Raw genomic sequence first — 14390 nt, 5'->3', positions numbered from 1 at the left:
TAGTAGGAAGTGAATGCCTCTCGTAGGTACTAAAAGCTAGGTTGGGTGATGGGGTCTTTCGTTTGACCTAGAAACAGTATAGAAGGAAGGGATCAAATCTCCTGCCCCCAGAGTCACTGTTAGTGGGCTCCACTCACCCCAAATCTTAAACCCGGCTCCACCCACTCTAAATCCGACCCCACCCCACAGTGACTGAGGGGGCAGGAAAATCCTGCACCTCGGGGGGCAGGTGATCTGCTCTCATAGAAGGAAACCGAATCGTCTGCCCCCCGGGGGCAGGAATTGGGGGGCAGGAAATTCCTGTCCCCAGAGTCTCTGCCGGGTGGGACCGGTTACTGTTTTTAAATGGGCTCCACCCGCAGAGACTCTGGAGACAGACGATTCGGTCTCGTATATAAGACGGTTTATGGCGGTGGAATTAATATTCTTTTATGATAATCCCTGAGGAGACGTTTCATCGACTTAAAAAAGGTCGTGCATGAAAATATTAGAGAACGAAATGTGGAGGAGGCCAGCTAGCCGAGGACAACATAATGGAAACCTAGATGAAAAGAAAGAAAAAAGGAAACTAAAAGTTAGTAAAAATGTCCGAACTTCAAATAACTATGAAATTATGCTTCATTGCATAAAATATTTTGTTAAATGTCTTTATAACTATATTTAATTACATAAAAAAAATATATCAACTACAATTGATTTAAAAAATAATTACAAAATTATGTCCTATCTAAACAATAAATAAAGAAAATGTTCTGCAGTTCGATCAGGAAAATAAGACTGAATTTGGACTTTGAAAGCCGGGAAACACTGAAACACACCGACATATAGAGACAGATGCACAAAACGAAGTAAATAATTTCACAGAAGGCGTTTTATTACTGATAGTAGATCTGTAGAGTGTAGATGCCTAAATTATTGTTTACGAAACACACGCATGTTATGCAACCAGATAATGAAAGCATGAACAGGTAAAATAAATAATAAATGAACTGCATTAATTGTTGGCGCCGTCAGAAATTGTCCACCGAGCCTACCGTTGCCTAAAATAAAAATTAATTGGGATAGTTGCTTCTACAAAATAAAACACTTACTTTCATATAAATAATTTTGAGAAAAATACGATGTTGCTCGAATAAATTCTCTAAGACCGCTGTTTTTTTTTTCCTTTTTATTCGAAAATATTTGTTAATTGCTAGTGTCTCGGAGCAAGTTTAAGGTTTTTTTTTTTTTTTTATGGTTAGCAGCAAAGACTGTCACTAACAAATATATTAAAAATATATTAATGAGAAAAAGTTTACCCTGGTTCATTAATCTTACGACTGAAATAAATAATAAAGGTTATGGGAACTTTTGTTTTGCATCAAGTATTTATGACATTTTAACTTCGAAGATTGTGCATGCGTTGGATGATCTATCCTTGATTATTATTTTTTTGGTGAATTATCAATGGACCGTTGGATCTAATTCATGGAAGATACAATTGAAACAGGCCTGGTTATTGGAATTCTCTAATCTTTCGTACACCACCCAACAGGTCACAGAAATGGATTCAGATATTTTTTTTTTAGGATGAATGGATTCAGATATAATAAGGAATATGGAGTCCGGTTAGTATAACATCAGTGTCATATGACACGAACTTCAAAATTAATTAAATAGACTTCAAATGATTAACTCAAACCGTTCAAACCGATTTACTTTATGAGTGATGCGTTGACACACAATTTTTTTATATTTTTTAGTTATTTTAGTATCAAATCAAGCAGTAAAAATGTTGAAAAATGAATGTATTAAAAATAACTTAAAAACTCACACATTTGACCGCTTGACTTAATACTAAATAAGTTTGAAAAGTTATAAACTTTGCATGTAAACGCACAACTAATGAAGTAGATCGGTTTGAACGATTTGGATTCATCGTTTGAAATCGATTCGATAAATTTTGAAAGTGATGTTATATAGACTAAAATAACACTAATGTTATACTAGCCAAATTCATAAATCTGTAGAAAAAACCTGCACAAATCTTAAAGATCTCCGTATATCTACAGAAAAAAAAAAATACATATATGACTGCGCTTCCCACGGAAATAGCAATTTTTACTTTCCCTACTCTGTTTCATATAAGTCGACATGATAAGTTAGATTTGAGAAGGGAAAGAACAAAAGTGCATGTTTAGGTAGCAAAACGGAAGTCACGAGTCACGACAGAGAAAAGAAAAATAATAAATAAGTATTTCAAAAGATGTTTGTGGCAGTCCACTGTCGAAAGATAGATGATGTGCGTGCCATCAATTTATGTTGCCTGCATGTTTTTTCACAAAATATATATATATATATGAGGAGGGTACAAATGCATTCAAATTTTTGTGCACCCAAATGCATCCTATCTTTCAAATCTTTTTTCTCCGTTTTCAAAGTCCGAATAGTCAAACCGAACCATTAGATGCGATCTATATATTAAGATGTGCTTGGAGACCAAATTTTACATTTTTTGAAATTTTTTTACTATTTATTAAGCCACTTTGAAAATCGCTGATTTTACATTTTCTGGACCATTGGATCAGTGATTTTCAAAGCGGCTTAATAAATAGTAAAAAAATTCCAAAAAATATAAAATTTGGTCTCCAATCACATCTTAATATATAGATTGCATCTAATGGTTCGGATTTACTATTCGGACTTTGAAAACAGAGAAAAAAGATAGGGTGCATTTGGGTGCACAAAAATTTGGGTGCATTTGAACCCTCCTCATATATATATATATATATATATATATATGAGGAGGGTTCAAATGCCTTCATGTTTTTGTGCCTCCATCTCTCTATCATTTTCAAAGTTCAAACAGTTGATCCGAACCGCTCAACTTAACCTCCACACTAAAATATGTTTGGAGACCAAATTTTATATTTTTAGAAAATTTTTTACTATTTTTTTAGATAGGTAAAAAAATACTGTTTTTAGATGGTTTAGATTTACTGATTTTGTATCTATCTAAGAAAATAGTAAAAAAATTCCTAAAAATATAAAATTTGGTCTCCAAACATATTTTAGTATGGAGGTTAGGTTGAGCGGTTCGGATTGACTGTTCGAACTTTAAAAATGATGGAGAGAAATGGAGACATAATGGAGGCATTTGAACTCTATATATATATATATGATGCTGCTTGCATGATAACAGATTTTTATAATGTCAAAAAATATTGGCCACTAGGTTGTTTGTTTTATTCTGTTGTACAGCCTTTTGGCGGTCAAAAGAATGTTTAATATTGACCCCCAATTAAAAAAAAAAAATTGTCAAGAGAAATTTTTGTATTTTGTCAAACTCGAAATTAATCAAAATCTTGTGTCAACCAGTAAGGAGATCAATATAGTGGGGTTTGAGAAGCCAAAATGAAATAAATAAGCAGAGGACAGATTCTCGATATTTAAGTGGCCTTTTCAACTGGCCCCTCTTTTCCAATTCTCAATATTTCGAGTAAATGTAAGCGAAACAAATCAGACAGATTCTGATCCAACGCACATGCGACTCACTCAAATTCTCCAAGCCCATTGACCGCAGTGACAATTTTCTGATAAATTAGCTGAACAGTATAAAGTATAAACTTGTTCATTTCCAATTGGTAACAAATTTCACGCTAATCCGTTTGTGGCCCCCCATGAAGATATAACCAATTATACGTGTCCGACAAGAACTAGTGGATGGAGCAACTCGTGTTGGAAAGGGTAAAGGCCACACAAAAAATGAAAATAAATTACTGAGAACTCTCTCAGCTTTGAAGTCAGTCCACCACAAACTAATAAAAAAATTGAGAACAAAGAAAGTTGAAACGACTCCATCTACTTCATTTTCTTATTTAATAATAATAATTTGCCGTCTTTTCGGTAAATGAGTTGTAACTTGTAAGGGGAAGTTAGGTGAATTCACATCTCTCCAATACCTGATAAGGGAATCTTTTACAATTACTAGATCTGAACCGTTCTTTTTAACTTGGCACGAATCTCAAAGCCCAAAAATACTGCCCCCCTATTGCAGCCCGAATACCAAACCGGTTGAAATTGAATCTGAAACCGTAAAGTGAGGGTGATCCTCTGCAATACCTGAGAGGATACGGCTTCAAGTTAGGTAGGGGTAGCTTTCTACTGGTATACCAGTCGCTACAAGTTAACATGTAATTATCAGGTCAACATCATTTAACGATCCATGGAGGTTATGCTGATCTTATCGCTTAGCCCAGATGTGAGAGTGACAGTGAGACATTGCAACCAATTACAATATTAGATTTTAATTTGGTAGCATTATGTATGCATGGCAGTTATTTACAACTATGTTAATCAGACAAGTTTACTCAACAGTCAACCACTTTAAAAGGCATTTGCACAAGTATGTAAAAATGAAGTACAAAGCACTAAAGAAAAATCCAATCAAATAATAAAAAAAGTTATTTATCATTTTAAGGACAGAATGAACCCTGTTAGCCATATCTGGTCTGACCAGAATGGGTATAAATTGATTTAAGCAAATATCCGACACCAGAAAAAAAAAAATATACTAGGTCATAACTGTGAAATTAGGTCCAATAACAAATACAACAGTTTGCACATATATCTATATATAGAGATCACACTGCTAGCTACCCCCTTGTAACTCAACACTCGTCATGCAAGCAGCACCAAAATTAACAAGAAACGAAGCCGTGTAAATATAAAAAAGAAAAAAGAAAAAAACTAAACAGTAACAACATGAAGATCATCAATAGGCTGGGTAGTAGTATCCAGGATTGCCAGCATAAGCCATGGGCATTCCATACGGCATTGATGGGTTTGCCGCAAACCCAGCAGTACCAAACCCGTTGTTGAAACCTCGATCAATTTTTGACAAAGTGGCCTGACCTTGCATTCCGTCCTTCTGGTACTGGTTCCACACCTGCTGTTCCTGCACCAAGAATTGCTGTTTCTTTTCCATGTCAGACATCTGTACATATGCCGGAGGTGGTATGGCCAAAGAAGCAGCAAATGGATCTCCACCAATGGTTTGCACGCTACCATCGGGAGCTGGCAATGCAAGAACCTGTGTTGCCGCTTTTCCAGGCAAGGGTAGTGCCACACTGCTAGCACTTCCCGTGGTCATGTTTGCATTCACATGCTGTTTCACTGCACCTTGATCATACATCCCACTTAACAGGAGTGGGTCGAAACCACCCGGCAGGTCGGCCTTTTGTTTTGAAAGGTTGCTAGCAGTCTCTACTAGGGCCAGTTCCCAATCTGCCTTACCCGGCTCTGCTGCTGGGTTTTGCCATGCTGATGTCACCTGTGAGTCATCACTTGAACCGAATGCATTCCATGACCCGTTTGCAGTTGGGCCCGAGAAAAGGGCTAAAGCAAGCCTGTTACCTTGCTCATCAGCGCTCACAGTATCTTCTCTTAAATCAACTAGGTCTGGTTGTGGCACTGGTGGTGGAGGTGGTGGTGTCTCCTTCACTTCCTCTTCCACTGGTTCAGCCGGTTGCTCTTCTTTCCAATCCTCTGGTGGGGGTAAAGCTTTAATGCTATTCATATCCTCTACAGGGGCTTCTTCCTCAACCAGTTCTGGCACTGGCACAGGCTCAGGTGACTTTGGCCGCTTTGCGCGATCCCGCATAAACTCTTCCAATGTTTCGAGCAACTTCTCAGTGATCCTTTGCACCTCAGGATACTCCGATGATCGGGCCACCCCAGTGTCCTTGCACCATGCATAGAAAGCACACAACTCATCGATCTGCTTGGCAGCACTTGCGTAGGCTTCAAATGCCTTCACACACTCATTATACTCCATGTCAAAGAACCGATCGAGCAGAACTGCCAGAACTTCACACACATCAGCATAGAGCTGAAAGCTCTCTCTTATGACCGGGTACAAGGCAACGAGTATCATTCGGTCATGCTTGGCAATGCCAGTTGGGCGGCAAGCCAAAAACCTGTCAAGCAGTTGCTGCAAGTGGTGCATCCGTACAAGCAATTGCTCTGGTTTCATGTCACGAACGGGTGTAGGTACCTTTTTGTTCTCTTCATCACGTGGTGACGTGTATGGCGGTGGTGACCTGCCATTTGAAGGTGATTTGCCATAGGATGGTGACTTACCATAAGTCCCATTATCGTACCGGCTGTTGCTATGACTACCATCACCATAATTGTAGGAATCGGGGGAGCGGTATCGGTCTTGGTGGGCATCAGAATGGCGACGGCGTTCTTGGTAGGGGTCAGGGGAGCGGAACCGGTCTTGGTTTTGGTCACTGATGACGGGAAGGGAAGAGTTCTTTCGCTCATGAAGGAAAAACTCAAGGCGCTGGTCAAGGTAGAGGGCATAAGTACGCACAAAGGCCGAGTGGTCCCATGAGCGTGAGTGAGCCTCATCACGAAAATCAGAAAGGTTCAGGAGACGGGTTCCCCGGCGCGTGGCATATAGTACCTCCTGTTAGGCAAAATATAAGACGGGTTATTCTAATTCTTCATTTGCCTTGAAATATAATCAAAGGAAAGTTAGAACTTCAGAAATTTCGCTAGTTTGAAAATCTAAAAAGGTATGGACTACCTTATTTGTTACTTTAGTAATAGCAGGCCTTAAAACTGGATAAGAGAGTTTATTTGACCAAAAATAGAAAGCAATAGTAGTCCAGACTCAGCCTCTCAACCAAAATTCAACTAATAAATATCTTCACATTGAACAAGTAAATGAATCCAAATCTAGAGAAAATCAATCAATTAAGTAAATGAAGGAAATAAATCAATAATGTGATATGATCAGGGTGGCGGGAATTGTGGACCTGGTGGAAGCCGGGATCGCCATCAGCAAGGAGACGGTGGATGAGTATGAGTGACTTGAGAGCGACGATCCAGTCGCGGGTCTTGGAGAGGCGGCGGGACACAGCAGTCACACAGTAGGAGACGTAGGCGCGAGAGCAGGAGGTGAGGTGCAGGATCTCACGCAGGTGACGCTCCTCGGCTGGCCCATCGTCATGGCTTGTCGCCTTCACCACCAACACGTCTAGCTCCGGTGCCATGTTGCTTGACACCTTTGCGATCTGGATGCTCGTCTGGTCTTTCACCACCCCCAATGCCTTCCTCATTGTGCTCGGCGCCATTAATTAGTTCTCTGCTCTGTTCTATTAATTTATATCCTTCGTCTGTTTTTCTTACTATATGTTTTATTAATTCTTTGCCTCTTCTCTTCTCTTCTCTTCACTTTCAAGATCTGTCGAAGAACTACTCTTTAGGCTGAAGGATTGCGTTCCCCGGCAGATCAGATCAATCCTGTAATACATAAATTTGAGGGGTCAGTGAAATTCTAAATAATTAATTTCATTATATACGAAGTGTATTTATTGAAAGAATACAAGAAGCCGGCGACCTCTGTTGGCTCTGGAAACCATAGATTAGGTTGATGATCTATAATCTATTATATTTTAAAGGCTATATAAGTCATATATGGAGGGAGTTTCAGATCTCTTGAGAGCTAAAATATCTTATGCACCGGTTAAATGGATCCTCCATTCCTCCCCCCTACTACCATTTAATGCTAGTAATTAATAAAGGGAAAGAAAAGGTAGATATAAATGATTAAAACAAAAGAGCCTTATTAATTGCTTTGCCAAGAGAATTTTAGTACGGATCTGCATTACCATGTCTGCCTAATTAAAACCACTGAAAAGTGAAAGAAACGCGACACACAAACACAAACACACTCGCCACCACAGACACACACAAACACACACACGCAAACTAAGAAAATAGCTGAGATGAGGAGAAGGATGCACTTCTACCTCCGCCTAAATAACTTTCGGTTGCTCTCTGATCAGCGCTAATTCATTGGAGATCTGAGCTCAAAATACCTCTTCTTTTTGGGACTCCCTGGAGTGAAGAAACTCAGACGAATTGATTGCAGGACTAAAACTCCTCACCTCAAAATGGAAGGGTAAAAGCACTGGTTTGGCGAAAGTGATTTTTTTAAAAGGAAGCGCAAACTCTGGATGGAGAGGGAGAGAGAGAGAGGGGGGGAGGAAGGAGCTAGAAGGTGACCTTGCCTCGGATTGGTGCGCTGTTGTTATTCTTTGCGCACCTTAAAAAAAATGGGAAGGCCTTTTTTGTTTTCTCAAAAGTTGAAATATAATAAAATATTATATTTGTAATTTAAAATGGTTTTGAGATGGGTGTTGTTTTTGTTCTGTGGTGAGCTGTAGCTGTCTGTACATCATTTTGTTATACGGAGAACACTCTCAACTGGGCTATTAGTTCGGTGGACTTCGGATATTCTGCGGTTATAAATATGCTTATAAATATGTAGTAAGTCATTCTCAGGTTCAATATCACTCGGTACATAATTAACCCATCTATTAGTCCTGTTTAAGTGATTTTCAATTTATTGCGACCAAATGGTCGGCTTGGCAATCGTATTCGTATTTAGTATTTGTGTTATGACGTTGAATTAAAGTAAAATGAGACGGTAGTCTTTAACGTCTAATGGAAATGGAAATTCCAGCTTGATTATTGCTTTTTATTATTTGATTGAAAACAACGTGGAAAAATTGATGTATTTATATTAAAAAATGCCAACCTGGAAGCATCAAGAGGTTCGCGTTGGACAGCTAATTAGACCATTGATAATAAAAACGATTTCACTAAACATGAGAATTTCGTTATCTATTTTATTTTTTGAACCAGATTATTCCAACCAGGAAATATATCTTAACTTTTCGTTTTTTTTTCTTCTTTCGAACCATATATTTTTCATTTTTAAAGCCTCATATTCAATAAATATCAGCAGACCACCTATTCAACGACCCTCAATTCAAAAACAATGGATTAGTTCACTTGCCCCAGGGCCCCAGGTGAAGGGTGTTCATCGGTTCCGTTTGGTTGAAACCGAACTAGACAAACCAAAGTTATAATTCAGTTTCAAAAATAAAATTGAACTAAACCGATTTAGCATTGCAATCGAATCGAATCAAATCAAAATTTTATTTTTATTTGTTCGGTTTGTTCGATTCAAACTGAAATATATTAATTTTTTTTATTTAAAGTAATTGATTTATATTAAATCAAAGTATATGAAGAAATAAACCGCGTAATAAGAAATAAATTAGAATATTAAAAAATAAATCAAAGTATTTAAAACAATTGATTGAGAAATAAACCGGGGTATTAAGAAATAAACTGAGGAGGTCCATATCAAATTTATAATATATAAAAGTTTGGTCGGTTCAGTTATTTCGGTTTTGAAAATTTCCATACCGGATAAAACCGAAGTTATAACTCGGTTTTAAAAAACAAACCGAACCGAAACATTAAATAAAAAAAAAACAAACAAACCATTTGATTCAAACTAATTTGATTCGGTTTAAAACTGACTAAACCGGATCCAATGAACACCCCTACTAAGGCCCCAGTAGTAAAATCAGAATTCCTGATTTTGAAGATAGTATTCTAGGACTAATAATTTGTACCTTAATATTTTTGTTGTGTGTGCAGCGTTTTCTTTAATTAGTTTCTATAATTTCCACATTACAATTTTCCAAGTAATACCCCATTTGATCAGTTGAAAATAAATTAATCCGATAATCTTGATAACACTTCTTAAATTAATTGAAGACAAATATAGGAGATTGAATACTAGTTAATTCAGACAGTATATTATGTTATGAAATTTTAATAGAATTTAATTTTGTTCTGAAAACTAGTTTTGGTATGTTGACAAAGACACACGATTTCTATGTAAGAGATCATAAGTTTGAAATCCGGATGGAAATTTTTTTTTATTATAATAAAAAAATATTAAATAGTTATGTGACTTGATCTCCAACATTTATTAAAAGAAAAGAAAAAATCAATTTTGTTCCTAAAGTTATTGTCGATAAAAAAGAAATATACAAATGTCATAGATACAGTCTATAAAGCACTTGATATGTATTTATGCTGTAAAAAGTCACATTCATTAATGTGTATTTTTTTTTTTTAAAGAAAGATGGAGGTGAATCTTCTAAATTCTATATTTTTGTAATTATAGTAAAGAATTTTTTTATTCAAATTTTGAACTCATGATTGGTTAAAGAGGAGAGTTTAAATGCACCATGATTTTGTGCTCCAATATGTTTTACATCCTTTATTCCTGTTTTTAAAGTCCGAAGAGTCAATCCGAACTGCTCAATATGATCCTCATAAATCATAATAAAATATGCTTGGAGATCAAATTTTATATTTTAAAGAAAAAATTTATTATTTTTATACATTGGTACATAATCACTGTTTTAAGGAGTTTTGGACCATCCGAAAAAGTGATATTGTACCTATGTAAAAAAAATAGTAAAAAATTCTAAAAAATATAAAATTTGGTCTCCAAACATATTTTATTATGAAAATCATATTAAGTGATTCGGACTGACTGTTTGGACTTTGAAAACAGAGATAAAGAATGTGGAGCATATTGGAGTATAAAATCTTGGAACATATTAGTTCATGTCCCTTTATATCAAATATTAGGAGGGCATGTTTGATGACAACAATTCCCATGAGTTTATTTTTTTTCAAAAGCTCAAGCTCACAACTTTTTTTATTATTTTTTTTTCTCCCAAAATTACTTTTAATTGCAATAGAAGCTTGGTGTTGTGGTACGAACTCTCGTTTTTCTTTCAAAAGAACGCAAATTCAATTCTCGAAGATAAATCTAAAAGTTGTTGGATTGTATTGGAGCCCTTTAATAATAAAAAAATCCATTACGTATAGTTTTATTTTTGAGAATCTGATATATATGATTATATTAATTAAAATTAGTGTTTAGTATCAACACACTTAATATAATTTGATTTTAACAAACATATTCTAAAAAAAAGTTATTTGTAAAAAAGAAAAAAAAAACCAACTTTCTAACAAATTTCTTATGTATTTTTCGAACACTATATTTTAATTTTTTTGCATGGGTTAAATGACCTTGAAAATTGACAAATTGATATTCGATCTCATTCCTATATCTAAAAATTTTCATTTCCACAAAAATTATCATTGCCGAACAGACCCTAAGTGCGTATTGTATATTCAATACAATAACAGTAGATTTTAATATTTTAGATGCAGGCTATAGAACGCTTGTGCATTTGACATATATTTATGTGGTAAAAAAACACATGCATAAAAGTGTATTGTAAATTCAATATCAGAATTTTCTTATTTTTTTTTTAGTTTCCATCGAGTTAGACACGTCAAAGTGAATATATGTTTTTATCATTGAAATAAATCGGAGATCAAACTAAAATGTTAGTGCGTGCTATTACTTATTAGTGCCCTTTTTTCTATCTTATTAAATAGCAAAATTTAAATGTTCTGTATCTGTATCTAAAAGTACTTGTACATTTTCAAAAAAGTTTTCATATACGATGATAAAATTATTTATATTTTATAATAGTAAATTTAAAAACATTAAAAAAAAACTATGTACCAATTGAATCATACAATATATTATAATAATATTTACATCTACTATTTAAAAATTGTAGACTTTACCTTCAGATATAAATATATTTAATTTCAAAGAAAATAGAAGTCTGTCTGGTGTAGACTTAAGTACATATTTGGAGGTGCATGTTCCACATTCCATTAAATAATCAATAATAGTTAGAGCCATCTAATACAAGTTAGTGGATACAGAGAAGGGACAGCTCAGATCTGATAGGGTCAGTAATGCATGCCATTTGTCATTTAACTAATGTCACACGCTAGCCGTGAGGAAGCATATCCTCTGCGGAGTTTTTTCGTGCGGAGCTGTGCAGAGCTTTTAATCCGGTCCGTTCGTTTCGGATCGGACGGACCAGATTAAAAGTTCTGCAAATTTTGAGATTTTTTTTTTTTTTCAATTCGAGCAATATCTGATCTAATCCGTTCGATCCGAAACGAACGAACCAGATTAAAAGCTTCGCACGGAAAAACTCCGCAGAGAATACACTTCGAAGCCGTGAGCCAGTCTCATTATTCTCTTTCCCAACTTCAATTTTCTCTTGCCTTTGACCTAAATATTTTTGCCAAAATACTAGTGAAACTATATATAAATAACACATAAAAAAAATATGTACTCCGTTTTAAAATCCTACGTGATTTAATAATTGACGTGCCAAATTACTTAAATGAACTAAATATATACCTTGCAAAAAGGAGATTTTCTTTATAGAGAAAAGGTAATGTTCTCCGGATTACAGTCCTCCAAAACTATTCGTGTATAAAAGCCTTTCCTTTTTAGCTTAGTTCTGACGCGCTTTTAACTGCCACAACTGTCATAATTTCAAGTACAATATGTATGTTTACATAATAATATGTGTATGTTTATAGGATAATATGTGTGTATTTACAGAATAATATGTGTATGTTCACATGATACTATGTGTATGTTCACAGAATGTGGTCCCCAACAGCTGTCACACGTTTTTAACAGCTTTCACGCGTTTTTATGTTGACATGATTTGTTGAATTAGTTTACAGGATTTAGTATTGATATTTACAGAATTAGTTGAAAATATCCGAAATTTTTTGAAAAACTGGAGTTGGAGAACTATTAGCTGCTTCCTTCTTTATAAACAATTGTGGACATGATTTTTTCTACGCCAATAGCTTCGGTTTGTTTGAGTGTTTTCTGAAATGGACTTCTTTTCGCTTTTGGCAAAGAAGGTATCCATTTGGAGGCCGAAATGACGGACTATTATTTCGGTGTCATATTTGGGGTGTTTTATCGGTTCGATTCGGTTAAAACCGAACCGAAATAGACAAACTAAAGTTATGATTCGGTATTAAAAATAGAGCCGAATTGAACTGCTTTAGCATTGCAATTGAACCGAATCAAAATTTTATTTCGGTTTGTTCGGTTCAAACCGAAATGTATTAATTTTTTTATTTAAAGCAGCTGATTTATAATAAACCAAAGTATATTAAGAAATAAATTGAGATATTAAGAAATAAATCAAAGTATTTAAAGCAATTGATGAAAAATTAATCGGGGTATTAAGAAATAAACCGGGGCAGTCCGGATCCAATTTATAATATATAAAGGTTTGGTCGGTTCAGTTATTTTGATTTTGAAAATTTCTAAACCGAACTGAACCGAAGTTATAATTCAGTTTTAAAAAGTAAACCGAACCATTAAACCAAAAAAACCGAACTGTTTAGTCCAAACTAATTTGATTCGGTTTAAAACTGACTGAACCGGACCCAATGAACACCCCTAGTCATAAACAATCCTTAAAAAAATAAGTTTTTCTTTTAAATATTTATGCTAAATGGTTTAAAGACGTGAAATCGACTCAACTCAATCATTTAGACGATTTAAAAAAAAAATATGAAATAGCGGGCACGTTTAGGACTACAATTCTACTCTGTATATTTAATTATTCATCTATTTTTCTGGCAATAATAATTACTTACTATTAAGTTGAGTAAGATCATGATAATATGAATATTATGGACCGACTCATACTTTGAATCCATATCTTTATTTTTAAAATTCAAATAATTTATTCAAACTATTAAATATAATCTTCATATGAAATTATACTTGACAACCAAAATTAACATTTTCTATGTTTTTTGATTATTTTTTTAGATAGCTAAAAAATTATAGATTATTCGAAAGTAATCATTTTCTACCTATCTAAAAAATAACAAAAAAATTATAATAATTATAAATTTTTGTCAGTGAGTACATTTTGATACGAAGATTATGTTTAATGGTTCGAATTGATTGTTTGAAAATTAAAAATAAAAATATAGATCTATAACACGGATGGATCCATAATATAATATATATCATGGTCTCACTCTAAAAATAAACAATTATTAACATGGAAGAAGTCTATAAAATCTACGTATTGTATAATTAATAAAAAGTAATTATTAACAGATAAGAAGATGTGCCAGTAAAAATAAGAGCGGTGAAAGCTCAGACAACATGAGCCAATGGAGACATGGACTAGAGATATTTTTCCAAGAAACCTACTTTTCAGAGGCATGATCTGAATTTGACCTGAAGTTGCATTTTTACTACATCATTCCTGTAAAATTTAAATGCACAAAACTACTGGTGTAGATAAAATTAGGCAATAGATCGTTTATGAAAACATTTGCTAAAAAAGAAGTTTATATAATATTATCATCTATTCATCTGACAATATTAGTATGAGTAGAACTAGAGTGTCCTTGAGTTCACTGAGTCTCTTTATGAACTCAAGTTTAAAATTCATCGGATCGGCTTCAAATGATGAACTTGAACTGTTAAAACCTATCTACCTTACAAGTGATGCATCCACATGAAAAAAAATATATTTCTAAATTAATTTTGCATAGAGTCAATTGGTCAAAAAACGTCCAAAAATGAATGCATT

At 34.6% G+C, this 14390-nt stretch overlaps 1 protein-coding gene across 2 annotated transcripts; it reads right to left on the bottom strand.

Moving 5' to 3' along the window:
* Positions 1-4536: 4536 nt before the first annotated feature.
* LOC144555085 (putative clathrin assembly protein At2g25430) lies at positions 4537-8211 on the bottom strand. 2 transcript variants are annotated; one of them, XM_078303295.1, is made up of 3 exons: positions 7800-8211; positions 6804-7290; positions 4537-6451 (listed from the first exon to the last, which is right to left on the bottom strand). In XM_078303295.1, the coding sequence occupies exons 2-3, from the start codon at positions 7119-7121 to the stop codon at positions 4754-4756; spliced, it is 2016 nt and encodes a 671-aa protein (XP_078159421.1). In that variant the 5' UTR covers positions 7122-7290; positions 7800-8211; the 3' UTR covers positions 4537-4753. The 2 variants fall into 2 exon arrangements, with proteins under 2 accessions (XP_078159421.1, XP_078159422.1); XM_078303296.1 differs by lacking the exon at positions 7800-8211 and adding an exon at positions 7659-7755.
* Positions 8212-14390: the final 6179 nt, after the last annotated feature.

Source organism: Carex rostrata, chromosome 6 (genome assembly GCF_964058835.1).
Source record: "Carex rostrata chromosome 6, lpCarRost1.2, whole genome shotgun sequence".
Classification (NCBI taxonomy): Eukaryota; Viridiplantae; Streptophyta; class Magnoliopsida; order Poales; family Cyperaceae; genus Carex; species Carex rostrata.
Note: the sequence above shows the minus strand (reverse complement) of the source record. Positions and strands in the feature narration are given on the sequence as shown.

Excerpts from the sequence above, each read along its gene's own strand:
- LOC144555085 (XM_078303295.1), bottom strand. The coding sequence starts at position 7,121 with ATGGCGCCGAGCACAATGAGGAAGGCATTGGGGGTGGTGAAAGACCAG. Across the intron at positions 6,452-6,803 it reads GCGATCCCGGCTTCCACCAG|GAGGTACTATATGCCACGCG; the intron begins GTCCACAATTCC and ends TTTGCCTAACAG.